Source organism: Globicephala melas, chromosome 4 (assembly GCF_963455315.2).
Source record: "Globicephala melas chromosome 4, mGloMel1.2, whole genome shotgun sequence".
Taxonomy (NCBI): Eukaryota; Metazoa; Chordata; class Mammalia; order Artiodactyla; family Delphinidae; genus Globicephala; species Globicephala melas.
Window position 1 is genome coordinate 47,636,881 of NC_083317.1, and position 14,099 is coordinate 47,650,979.

Genomic DNA, 14,099 nt, shown 5'->3' on the forward strand with positions numbered 1-14,099 from the left:
AAATTCAACACCCATTTATGATAAAAACTCTCCAGAAAGTAGGCATAGAGGGAACTTTCCTCAACATAATAAAGGCCATATATGACAAACCCACAGGCAACATCATCTCAGTGGTGAAAAACCGAAACCATTTCCTCTAAGATGAGGAACAAGATAAGGTTGTCCATTCTCACCACTATTATTCAATATAGTTTTGGAAGTTTTAGCCACAGCAATCAGAGAAGAAAAAGAAATAAAAGGAATCCAAATTGGAAAAGAAGAAGTAAAGCTGTCACTGTTTGCAGATGACATGATACTATACAGAGAGAATCCTAAAGATGCTACCAGAAAACTACTAGAGCTAATCAATCAATACGGTAGAGTAGCAGGATACAAAATTAGTGCACAGAAATCTCTTGTATTTCTATACACTAAGGATGAAAAATCTGAAAGAGATATTAAAGAAACACTCCCATTTACCACTGCAACAAAAAGAATAAAATACCCAGGAATAAACCTACCTAAGGAGACAAAAGACCTGTATGCAGAAAACTATAAGACACTGATGAAAGAAATTAAAGAAGATACAAACAGATGGAGAGATATACTATGTTCTTGGATTGGAAGAATCAACATTGTGAAAATGACTATACTACCCAAAAGCAATCTAAAGATTCAATGCAGTTCATATCAAACTACCACTGGCATTTTTCACAGAACTAGAACAAACAATTTTACAATTTGTATGGAAACACAAAAGACCCCAAATAGCCAAAGCAAGAGCGAGAAAGAAAAACGGAGCTGGAGGAATCAGAATCAGGCTCCTGGACTTCAGACTATACTACAAAGCTACAGTAATCAAGACAGTATGGTACTGGCACAAAAACAGAGATATAGATCAATGGAACAGGATAGAAAGCCCAGAGATAAACCCATGTACATATGGTCACCTTATCTTTGGTAAAGGAGGCAAGATTATACAATGGAGAAAAGACAGCCTCTTCAATAAGTGGTGCTGGGAAAAATGGACAGCTACATGTAGGAGAATGAAATTAGAACACTTCCTAACACCATACACAAAAATAAACTCAAAATGGATTAAAGACCTAAATGTAAGGCCAGGCACTATCAAACTCTTAGAGGAAAATATAGGCAGAAGACTCTATGACATAAATCATAGCAAGATCCTTTTTGACCCACCTCCTAGAGAAATGGAAATAAAAACAAAAATAAGCAAATGGGACCTAATGAAACTTCAAAGCTTTTGCACAGCAAAGGAAACCATAAACAAGACGAAAAGACAACCCTCATAATGGGAGAAAATATTTGCAAACAAAGCAACTGACAAAGGATTAATATCCAAAATATACAAGCAGCACATGCAGCTCAATATCAAAAAAACAAAGAACCCAATTCAAAAATGGGCAGAAGACCTAAACAGACATTTCTCCAAACAAGATATACAGATTGCCAAAAAACATGTGAAAAGATGCTCAACATCACTAGTCATCAGAGAAATGCAAATCAAAACTACAATGCAGTATCACCTCACACTGGTCAGAATGGCCATCATCTAAAAACGTACAAACAGTAAATTCTGGAGAGGGTGTGGAGAAAAGGGAACCCTCTTGCACTGTTGGTGGGAATGTGAATTGATACAGCCACTATAGAACAGTATGGAGGTTCCTTAAAAAACTAAAAACAGCACTACCATATGACTTAGCAATCTCACTACTGGGCACATACCCTTAGAAAACCATAGTTCAAAAAGAGTCATGTACCACAATGTTCACTGCAGCACTATTTACAATAGCCAGGACATAGAAGCAACCTAAGTGTCCATCAACAGATGAATGGATAAGAAGATGTGGCACATATATACAATGGAATATTACTCAACCATAAAAAGAAATGAAATTGAGTTATTTGTAGTGAGGTCAATGGACCTAGAGTCTGTCATACAGAGTGAAGTAAGTCAGAAAAACAAATACCATATGCTAACACATATATATGGAATCTAAAAAAAAAATGGTTCTAATGAACCTAGGGGCAGGACAGGAATAAAGATGCAGACATAGAGAATGGACTTCAGGACACGGGGAGGGGGAAGGGTAAGCTGGGATGAAGTGAGAAAGTAGCATGGACATATATACACTACCAAATGTAAAACAGATAGCTAGTGGGAAGCAGCCACATAGCACAGGGAGATCAGCTTGGTGCTTTGTGAGCACCTAGAGGGGTGGGATAAGGAGGGTGGGAGGGAGACACAAGGGGGAGGAGATATGGAGATATACATATGCATACAGCTGATTCCCTTTGTTATACAGGAGAAACTAACACAACATTGTAAAGCAATTATACTGCAGTAAAGATGTTAAAAAAAAAAAGCATGTTCCCCTATGTTCATAACAGCACTCTTCACAATAGCCAAAACATGGAAACAACCTAGGTGTCCATCAACTGATTAATGGATAAAGAAGATGTGGTACATATATATACAATGGAATACTACTCAGCCATAAAAAAAGAATGAAATAATGCTATTTGCAGCAACATGGATGCAACTGGAGAATATCATACTAAGTGAAGTAAGTCAGAAAGAGAAAGACAAATACCATATGATATCACTTATATGTGGAACCTAAAATATGGCACAAATGAACCTATCTATAAAAAGGAAACAGACTCACAGACATAGAGAACAGACTTGTGGTTGCCAAGCAGGAGCGGGAGAGAGAGAGGGACAGACTGGGAGTTTGGGGTTGGTAGATGCAAACTATTACATTTAGAATGGATAAAGAACAAGGTCCTACTGTATAGCACAGGGAACTATACTCAATATCCTGTGATAAACTATAATGGAAAAGAATATATTAAAAACAAAGAAACAAAAAAAGAATTCCTGGGTTGTACTTCATACTGCAGAATTTCAACCCTTAATAATGCAGTGATGGTAGGACTTTATATAATAGATCCGACACAATCAATCTTCTATAGTCCCTCTCAATAAACCCTCAAAAAGAAAGTTTTATCCTGTGGAACTTTTCTTATAACTGGACTAAAGATAACATGAAGGAAATTAAAAACAAAACAACCCTAAAAATGTCTGGAGGTAGGAGTCTAATACAGACGGTCATTTTTAAATGCTTCCTGTTTCTGTGATGTTTGGGGGGATAAAGGAGGGAGGGGAACAACATTTCTTTGGAATAAGAAGAATAAGAGAAAATATATAGAGTTTTGAGATGGCTGGTTTTTGAGATACCAAAAGCAGCTTTCACCTTAAAGAGTAAGAAAGAAACAGTCATTCAGAGATCAGTTACTTAGAGGAAAAACTCTTTTAACTGTGGCTATAAGAAGTTAATCATTTTCATTTAAATGGATAATTTAAAATTAATAAATAAGTTTTCAAAGACTTCAAACTATAATTTAAAAAGTGGGGCTTCCCTGGTGGCGCAGTGGTTAAGAATCTGCCTGCCAATGCAGGAGACACAGGTTCGAGCCCTAGTCTGGAAGATCCCACATGCCACAGAGCAACTAAGCCCGTGCGCCACAACTACTGAGCCCACACACCACAACTACTGAAGGCTTAGAGCCTGTGCTCCTCAACAAGAGAAGCCACTGCAATGAGAAGCCCACGCACGGCAACAAAGAGCAGCCCCTGCTCGCTGCAACTAGAGAAAGCCCACGTGCAGCAACGAAGACCCACCGTGGCCAAAAAAAAAACCAAAAAGTGAAAATAATCTGAATTTAAATCCTACTTTCCATAGCTTCAATCCTAAACCAAGGAAAGCTTCAAGAATTTTAAACAAACCGGAGAGATTAAAATGAGCTGTTACAGACTATCTAACCATTTAAAAGAACAGTGATCAAATAGAAGAAAAACCTTTCCAAGGACATTTCCCTCACCAATTGCATACAGTAGATTTTCCTAAGATAATTAAATTTCGCAAATCCAATCCAAATGAAAACATGAGGGAAATGCTCTATTTAAGCTTCCCCATGTTACAAGTTTAGGGCCACGGTTTTCAAATTGTATAACATAGGAAGCCCTCTTAAGATGATCCAGGACCATCCTGGGGACCAGGAGAAACAAAGCAGGAACAAAGCCATCTGCTTCCACAAAAGCTGCAACAAGAGAAGCACTATTTTCTGATTTCCAGGCTAGCATTCAAGATATGAATGCAGTTCTTTAAAAAAGATCTGGCAAGTGAAAAAATATGAAAAATGACATTTACCTGGGCATATAATGCATAGCCTTCAGCACACCTTGGAAATTTCTTTATGACCTCTTCAAAACCTTTCATAGCTGCTTGGATTTGTGAAGAATTGTTTCCCGTATATGCTTGGCGATACTGTGTAAAAAAATCAAAACAGGCCGGTCAAATCAAGAACTCAAAAACTCAGGAAATGTTAACATATTATAAAAGTCACACAAAATTACATAAATATTTCCAGAGAAGCAGGCAATCTGCTACATAATTTGCTGCATCTAAAAGGGTTCCACGGGACTATCTCTAGAGCAGGGATCCAAAGGCTATGTACAATTAGGACTTCATTGCCACTAAACAATTTCAAGATGTTCAGTATTCTAGAAGAAGACAAACTAACTTGTAACAGGTTAACTTTGTACATAAGTAGGGGAATTTTAAATTCAATATATTATCACTTTATTATTTTTTATTATTACTTCATAATAAAAGTATTATAAAGCTTCATCTGATAACATTTTTAATCTGTAATATAAATGTGTTTGTGACCCAATTTCTTTCTTTAAAAGGAAAATCCTTTTAGGACTCAGGGTATGGGGTTAACTGAAGTATCTGATTTCACTAGAAATGGCCTTATTTTACCTAATTTTCAACTTTGTGTTTCTGAATATTAATAGCTCTACAAAGGCGAAATGAGAGATGAGTTATATGGTGTCATGATTGCAGAGTATTTCCTCTAAATGCTTTTGTTCTTCATACTGGTTTATGGTAGAGAATTAGAGAGAAGAGTGCTGTTTAGGGGGCATAAAATCAGGGACAAACATCTATCAAGATGAACCAAATAAGGCATCCAGAGAAATATTGGAGCAGAACCTCAAGTAATACACACTTCTACTTTCCTAAACTGACATTTTTTTCTCCCTGTCAGTAGATGATTTTGTAGACAATAATACTCATTTTTGTTATCAATGGGAAATACTGATGTTTAGGAAAATACAAAAGAAAGTCGAACCTACCAATGCAAAACATTTCTGAGCTTGTGCCAGAGCAGACTCAGGTCTTAATCTAATACATTCATCAAAATCTGCTACTGCTTCTTCAACTTGATCAAGCAGTATTTTCAGCTAAGGAAAAAAAGTACATAGATAAACGCAGTTCAAAATAACAAGTACACCAGTTAAATATGTACCGTGCCTCTTAGTACAGCTCTGCATAATGCTATGCATGAAATTATTCAATATAGAATTACTTTCTAGAAATAGTGAACTAGAAAATCTTATAATTTTAAAGGAAAGATTCTAAAACTTAAAACCAGTGTCCAATTTTTTTAAAAAGCACTATAAACCTACCATTTTCATCACTCTTAAGTGATTTTTCTTCTAGAAAATGAAGTATCTGTACTTTCAAACGTCAAAGTAGATCAGACAGTAGATAATTACATTTCAAATTAATCTTAAAAGACACTACCAGTAAGGATCAAAATACCAAGAATTTTAAGGTTATCTCAACACTTCTTAAGACCCTTCAGACAGAAATATGAGATAAAATTCTCCATTAGAAAGAACCTGACTTTTCTGTTATTATATGGATTAGCCCATACTTTCTACTCTAATGCATTCCAAGCAGCCACGTCACACAAGCAGATTTATAAAGCCGTGTTTTCTCCAGATGAGGCTGAAATTGGGAACTGTTTTCTTCACTATATATTTTTACTAAAAAACAAATATGCATGTTATAAAACTCCATTCAGAAGAGATTTTTTTGATACTGTCTGGATAATTCAGGTTAATATTTCCTTACAGCAAGAAGCCCACAAAAATCATTCTGTTGATTCTAGCATTAACTCAAAATGCTCATTACATTTTCTTTCTTTGTCACTACATGTTTTTAATGTTTTAATGTTGAAACATGTTTTACATGTTTTTAATGTTGAAAACCTATGAAGCAGAAACACCTGAAAAACAAACCTGATATGCAAAAGCCAACATTTATAGCCTTCCTCTTCCTTTTTTTTCGCAAGTAAATATCAGGACAAATGTTCAAGATGGGACTAAATAAATGCCAACCCAAACTGTAAACCACTCTGATACTTTGTTCACAGCTATCACAAGTGATGCAAGAAAACTTTAAAGACATTCTCAAAATGGTATCAAATTCCTCAATTCAAAGATCAGAACTTTTTAAGAAAATTAATTTACCTGTCCTCGGTGGTGATAAACATCTGCATTCTGAGGATCGATGTCGGCAGCCATGTTAAAATCCTGAGTAGACAGCAAAGGCTGCTGCTGTTGCATATACATGCTGCCTCTTTTGATGAGAGCATTTGCTCGAAGCTATATACCCCAAATGAGGAAAGATTCATCATTACTACTTTTATTCTAATTTAGTTTTTTTAAAATAACAGCTGTATTGAGATGTAATTCACGCACCATAAAGCTCACCCTTTAAAAGTATATAAGCCAGTCATTTTTAGTATATTCAGAGTTGTGCAACTGTCACCACTAATTCTAGAACGTTTTCATCACTCTCGAAGGAAATCTCATACACATTAGCAGGCATTCCCTATTTCCTGCCTAATTCTCAGTCCCCAGAAACCATCAGTCTTTTTTTCTCTTTCTATGGATGTGTATATTCCAGACATTTCATACAAACTGGAATTGTACATAATGCAGTCTTTTTGTGACTGGCTTCTTTCACATAGCATGTTTTCAAGGTTTGTCTATGTTGTAACATGTATCAGTACTTCATTCTTTTCTTTTTTAAAATATCTTTATTGGAGTATAATTGCTTTACAATGGTGTGTTAGTTTCTGCTGTATAACAAAGTGAACCAGCTATATGTATACATATACCCCCATATCCCCTCCCTCTTGAGCCTCCCTCCCACCCTCCCCACCCCACCCCTCTAGGTCATCACAAAGCATTGGAGCTGATCTCCCTGTGCAGCTTCCCACTAGCCATCCATTTTACATTTGGTGGTGTATATATGTCAGTGCTACTCTCTCACTTCATCCCAGCTCATTCTTTTTTAATGGTTAAATAATATTCCATTGTATAGATATATCACATTTTATTTATCTGTTCCCCAGCAGATGGACATTTGAGTTGCTTCCACTTTTTTTTTTTTTTTTTGCGGTACGCGGGCCTCTCACTGTTGTGACCTCTCCTGTTGCAGAGCACAGACTCCGGACGCGCAGGCTCAGTGGCCATGGCTCACGGGCCCAGCCGCTCCGTGGTATGTGGGATATTCCCGGACCGGGGCACGAACCCATGTCCCCTGCATCGGCAGGCGGACTCTCAACCACTGCGCCACCAGGGAAGCCCAAGAAGGCTTCCACTTTTTGGCTCTTATGAATAATGCTGCTATGAACATTCATGTACAAGTTTCTGTGTTGACATATGAATTCAATTCTCGTGGGTACAGATACCTAGGAGAGGAACTACTGGGTCACATGGTAACTCTATGTTTAACATTTTGAGGAACTTCCCAACCCCAACTAATTTCCAAAGGGATTTTACCATTTTATATTCCTACCAGCAATGTATGAGAGTTCCAACTTCTCCATATCTATACTAATACTTTTAATTGTCCAAATTTCTGATTACAGCCATCCTAGTGGGTATAAAGTGATACCTCGTTGTGATTTTGATTTGCATTTCCCTAAGGGCTAATGATGCTAAGCAGCTTTTCTTGTCCTTATTGGCTATTTGTACATATTCTTTGGGAAAATGTCTATTCAGATCCTTTCCTGGTTTTAAATCAGGCTATCTTTTTATTGTTGAGTTGTAAGAAAACTTCTTTAATATATTCTGGATACAAGCCCCTTATCAGATATATGACTTGTGAATATTTTCTCCCATCCTGTGGAATGTGTTTTCCCTTTTTTTGGTCACTTGTGCTTTTGGTGTCATGCCTAAGGAACCACAGCTTAATCTAAAGTATTGAAGATTTCCTCGTATGTTTTCTTCTAAGAGTTTTATAGTTTTGGCTCTTAACATTCAGGTCTCTGATCCGTTCTGAGCTCATTTTTGTACATGGCATATGACAGGCATCATCACTTGCCATTAAAACAAAAAATCATGATCATGAAATAAGAAATAGGGTTCTTCTCTAAAATTTTTTTCAAGGCAAAAGTGCATACAAATGTCTTCCTCAATGAAACAAATAAGAATGCCCTCACAACAATAACAAAAACACATAACAGAACATATTTGTAATCATCAGGAAAATCAGCAGGAAATAAAATTAATTATTACTAGGGTATCTTCAACTTGAAAATCTATTTTGAGAAGGACTTTTAACACATACTTTTCATTTGGAGGTGAATAAAGCCAGAGTTCACTTAATTCAATGAGGAAAAAGAGATGTTAACCATCTAATAAGGAGTACAGCACTTTGGCAGCTAACCGCTATTCTTGTTACACTGAGTAGAAGGCTCATATTCGACAGACCCCCCCCCCACCGAATCTTAATTATAAAAATAACTACATACACACAAGAACACTTAGAAAACGAAAAGCTGTTCCAACCACACAACTGCAAAACTTTTGGTATATTTCAGTATATTTCTATATTATATTTTTAGATCTTGTTTTTTCCTCATGTAAATAAAATCTTTCAGAATATATTAAATGTGTTTATTTTTTATTAAATGCATTTTATAACCCTGTACTACATATTGCATGTTATTTACAATACTACCTATAGCACTGCTACATCACCTTTACCCCTACCCAAATATAGTCCAATACAGTAAGCAGAAGCTATACGGGGAAGCTGAAGCTACCACATATTATAGGGGGAAAAAAAAGGTCCTTTCCTAGTTAAAGATATCTATCACTGACATTTATGATTCAGTTTCACTGCACCAACTCAATCATCATTAGGCGTAGTCCCTTCCAAAACAAAAAATAATCTTTTGGAGAATGGCAACTGAAATGCCAAAACTTTGGCAAAACATACCTAAAAGTCTTATTTTTATTTATTATTAATTTTTTCACATGCACACACACAGAGTTTTAAATGTACCTTCACATTAGCTTCTTTCAAGCTGATGACCTTATCTAAATCTGGTTTGGCTGCGTTGGCATTACCAATAAGCAAGTAGAAAGTAGCTCGTAGTAATAATGCTTCTGCCATGTATTTGCCTTGGGCATCTATTTCTTTTGAGCATTCACTTATGATTTTATCATAGTTTTCTTCCTCCATATACTGTTTGGCCTTTAAGTATCCAGAGCTGAAAATAAAATAAGCACAGGAAATTACTATTTATTACTAATAAAATGAACATAAAAAATTACTAAAAAAGCATCAAATGCTAAAACTTGCCACATTTAGTATACCTAAGTTAAACAACTGTCCTCCTCCCCTTAAACAAGTTAGCCAGTCAATGTGAGACTGGAGTGTGGGTGGTGGTATGCGGGGCAGTGTGTGTAACAGATTAGGATTTTTGATGCAGACTGGGATTTTCTTGCTGCCTTGAAGAAAGAGTTTTAAAAAAGGAAACAACAGAGAAAATGGCAGAAACCTAGGGTTATTGCCCAGGCTTCAACATTTAGACACATGAGAAGATGAGCTAATGACAGAGTGATCTGCAACATAGAAAATGATCCTGTCTTATTCACCTTCTTATCTGTGGCGCATTGATGGCACGCAACAGTTATTTTATGACTAACAGAAAGAACAGAGAAATAGAAAGTTATCAAGTGAGTTTAGGGTCACAGAACCCAAGGGAAGAGGTGTGACCTGAGTTGTACTTTGTAAAGATCACTCTGGCTGTGTTGTGGGAAATGGACTGTAAGGGAGCAAGAACTGGAGGCAGGTAAATGTCTATTGATAAAAGGCTCTCATCCAGAAGTTGTGCTGTTTCACCTAAAAGAACAGACCTAGAATGAATAGGTGGAAATATCAAAGAAGCAGACTCTTCCATCAAATAGTACTTAAAGAAAACACCTTCCCCTACTTTTTAAAAAGCAGTGACCACAATATCATCACTCTTTTAAGATGATGACTTTTATTGAGAAGGCTTGTAGAAGGAATTTTTTGAACTGAAAAGGAATTTATACTATATGTCCTTTAAGGGGCACTGTAAATTACATTTTCTTATTTCATTTGCTACATATTCTGAATAGAGAAAACTGGCAAGTGACCTAAAAGTTATGTCAGTCAAAGTCTTACAAACTCTGTGCTAACCTTTCCTATAATTACATTCTAATATTCCCTGCACTCTAGTTTTATTCCTCAGGTCACCAGGGTAAGACAAAATAATTATTAAATCAGATTGGAAGTAATAACGGTTCCTATTTATTGAGAACCTAAGTGCTAGATACTCACAAACATGACCTCTAAACCTCACAATAAGCCTCAAAGGTAATTATTACTTCCCCATTCAAAAAATGATGACGCTAAGGCTCAGAGTAAAATAGAATTCAAAAACTTAGGACCAATTCCAATTAGTGTTCTGGTGAGAGATAGCTATGTCCTGCCACCTCTCAAGACAGTTTTTAGAATAATGGTATTAACTTCACTGTAGTTTTTCTGGGATAAGGACTATTTCCTAATCAGAAGAGGCAATTATTGGCATCACGTTAAACATTTACTTCCCATCTACAATCTTCTCAAAGAGATTCCTCACGAACTAACTCAAACTTGAACATCTTGGCACAATTATACATAGTATCCTCCCTTAAAAGGTGGCCAATAATGGTAGAAAAATTGGGAGATACAACTTAAAAGCAATCTTTTTCCTTAAACCTTCCAATATGCTATAGATGCAAAATTATGCTTTGCTTTGGGAACAGTATTCCCTTTTCTTCCAAACTCATTAGAAAATGTCATGTTGGTAATAATGTTGTACCTTCTCTTAGAGAGGAGAGCTAGCCTCAACAGCAAGATAAAAGTATTGATAAATATAAATGGATAAGCACGCTAGATAGCTTATATACTACATTATATCACTTGACCTCCAGTTGTAAACATAGTATCTTATACTTTGGTTTCAGCTCTCTACAGGAGCAAACACAAACCCAAAGAATGGCATTTTCCTAGGCATGCAGGAAAAACCTTGAAGAAAGTCACTCTTTTGGGCACTCCTAAAAATTAAATTATATATTATAAACTTTCTTGCACTAAAACATCTGGATATTGAGCTACACAATCATTTTTTAAGTTAGTGCCCCTGTTGAAATATAATCAACCACTTGATCTCCACTAGGATATCTCTTGAGAATATCATGTAGGACCTTAAAAGCAGGGCAGACTTCTGGCAGTAAAACCTTGAGTCACCAGAGAGGTAACTCTTAGGGTGTAATAGACATGTGTGAGAAGAGAAGTATTTTTATTATTATAATATTATTATATATTATAATTTTGTTATATTTATATCTATTTATAAACAGATTTTTTGGAGATACCTCAGAGTTCCACTTTGGCTCTATGGCAGCAAAAAACCCCACAACCACGCCCCCGCCAAAAAAAACACAGAACATTAAGCAGATACTATACTCAAGACACTTACTTTTCTTTTACTTCTAAAGCCTCCCCTTCCTTGTCTTTATCTTCATCAGACTTCTCTCCTTTAAGCATTGGCTGAGAAATTATATCATCCGTGAAAGAACTGAAGTAAGATTTGATAAACTGTGGAGATGGCATCAGAGGTTCACGATTCTGAAATTTAATCATATTTATACACATCAAAATAGAAAACACTAACCAAAGAAGCAGATGCTTTTGTAGAATACTGAGAACCACTGTCGTAAAAACTGGCGTCTCATTTTCAGATAACTGAAGAATATCAGGCTCCAAACCGTAGTGCAATAGACAGTGGAACTGGTAATGCTGCCAGTCCCAGCTGTTCAAAGTAGGTTTTAAATGAGAACCTTCCCCCTCTCCAAAGATGTAAAATGTCAAGAACTCTTAGAACCACTCACTAAAAGAAGGTGAAATCTGCAACAAAGGAGGTAAATAACTGCTGAGTTAAAATTATCTCCTTCTGAGTTAAAATTATCTTCCTGTCCTAGAAGATTAATATCTCAATTTACTACTCAGGACCATGTCTTACACAGGTGCTAAAATGTTAAGTCCATCTACCATGGGCTTTCATTTGTCCCCTACTTATTCTGCATCTGAAGATCTCCACTGGAGTAAGTGCCACTGAAAGCCAGAATGAAATCTCATTTCCTCTTTTAATTATTACTTTTTCCCATGGCAACCTGATTCATAATCATAGAAGTATTTTGTTTCTCCTTATTATACTTAAGATGATAAAGTTTTAAAGGAAGAAGGAAAAGGGACTAATGTCACCAAAGGGCTCTCATAACATATTTTGGATCCTTTGCAAAATTCAACCCAAAGACTTTAGAGTTGAAATACGGTATTCTAAATTGTACGTATAACAAATACCATTTCTAATATTTTGGTAGATTTAATGTCTTTGTATTTGAAGGAGGGGAAAAAAATGAATCTGGCTTTGTAAGTATATGATCTAATCTAGGATAGATGAGAGTGGGGTAAATAAGAAAACTGAATAGAAAAATCTAAGGAATTCACACTCTTTTTTTGGTGCTCTCTCTGGGGAGAGACTCAGTGTGTCTTTTTTTTTAAATGGTACAGTTACTTTTTAAATTTTATTTATTTATTTATTTATTTATTTATTTACTTTTGACTGTGTTGGGTCTTCGTTTCTGTGCGAGGGCTTTCTCTAGTTGTGGCAAGCGGGGGCCACTCTTCATCGCGGTGCGCGGGCCTCTCACTATCGCGGCCTTTCTTGTTGCGGAGCACAGGCTCCAGACACGCAGGCTCAGTAGTTGTGGCTCACGGGCCTAGCTGCTCCGCGGCATGTGGGATCTTCCCAGACCAGGGCTTGAACCCGTGTCCCCTGCATTAGCAGACAGATTCTCAACCACTGCGCCACCAGGGAAGCCCCAGTGTGTCTTAATTACCATTTTAAATCAAATGGTCACCACCAAGTGATAAATACACCTAACTTAAGTATTTCACTGAAGACCCTGTGTTGGAATATATAAGTGGCAATCATCTACCACTTCAGGGAAAAAGCTTAAATAGAAATTTAAATAGCCCTTACTGAAGTTGAATAAATCATTAATGTCTTGTAGTTTCCTATTTCAGCTTAGAAATGAAGCTACCACTTCCGTGTCTTTCAGAGTTACAAATTTAAAATGAGAACAATATTTTATAAGTAATGGCCTTAAGTATCAAAGGAACAAGATATAAATTCTAGCTCTGCCACTTATTAGCTATGTGACCTTACACGTCATTCTGTTTTCTCATCTCTAAAATAGCAATAAAAATACTATCCTTATTTATCTTATAGGGTTATTGTAAAAATAAAAATAATAAAATGAAAAGTATTTTGCAAAGTGGAATTTACAAAGTGGAATACAAACAGGTTAGAAAGTATATGTGGAAACTAATCTGGAACCTATATAAATGTAGGTTATCATATTTTCTTACTACTCTGCAGTCCAACCAGTATAACTACTCAACAATAGCATTATACTCAAGGAAACAAGGTTCCTTCAAAGTTCAATTTGTGAGACTCTAACATGGTATTTTGCAAAATATTTTGAGGAGCACCAGTTCTAGTTCCTCAAAACAGCATGTTCTACCAGATGCTGAAGGGAAGGAAATAAGTTCCAGAGTTTAAAGAGACTGAGAACCAGTATAGCTGTATTTGGAGATTCACAACACATACTAGCACAAGAAAGTCCTGCAGTGAAGAAACCTGTTTTAACTGTTTTACTCAGCTAATATTCAGAGATGTAAAGTTAAAAATACAGATTATTAAATCAACTTAAGAGAAAAGCAAGTTATTATTAAAGAAAAAAGAAACAACTGCCTCGATATTATGAAATTTAGCAGAAAACCTCTACCGATGTTTAGTAATACCTGTGG

At 36.1% G+C, this 14,099-nt stretch overlaps 1 protein-coding gene across 3 annotated transcripts in view; it reads right to left on the bottom strand.

The window, feature by feature from the left end:
- The window catches only part of TOMM70 (translocase of outer mitochondrial membrane 70), a 46,836-nt gene that overhangs the window by 12,365 nt on the left and 20,372 nt on the right, over nucleotides 1-14,099 (bottom strand). For all 3 annotated transcript variants that reach the window (XR_009563691.2, XR_009563692.2, XM_030861027.3), the window contains exons 5-9: nucleotides 11,704-11,852; nucleotides 9,216-9,423; nucleotides 6,386-6,520; nucleotides 5,204-5,311; nucleotides 4,215-4,331 (exon numbers count right to left, since the gene is read on the bottom strand). Coding sequence is in view for 1 of the 3 variants with exons in the window: in XM_030861027.3 (XP_030716887.1) it covers nucleotides 4,215-4,331; nucleotides 5,204-5,311; nucleotides 6,386-6,520; nucleotides 9,216-9,423; nucleotides 11,704-11,852 (717 nt within the window). In the remaining 2 variants the exon portion in view is untranslated. The remainder of the gene's footprint in view (nucleotides 1-4,214; nucleotides 4,332-5,203; nucleotides 5,312-6,385; nucleotides 6,521-9,215; nucleotides 9,424-11,703; nucleotides 11,853-14,099) is intronic.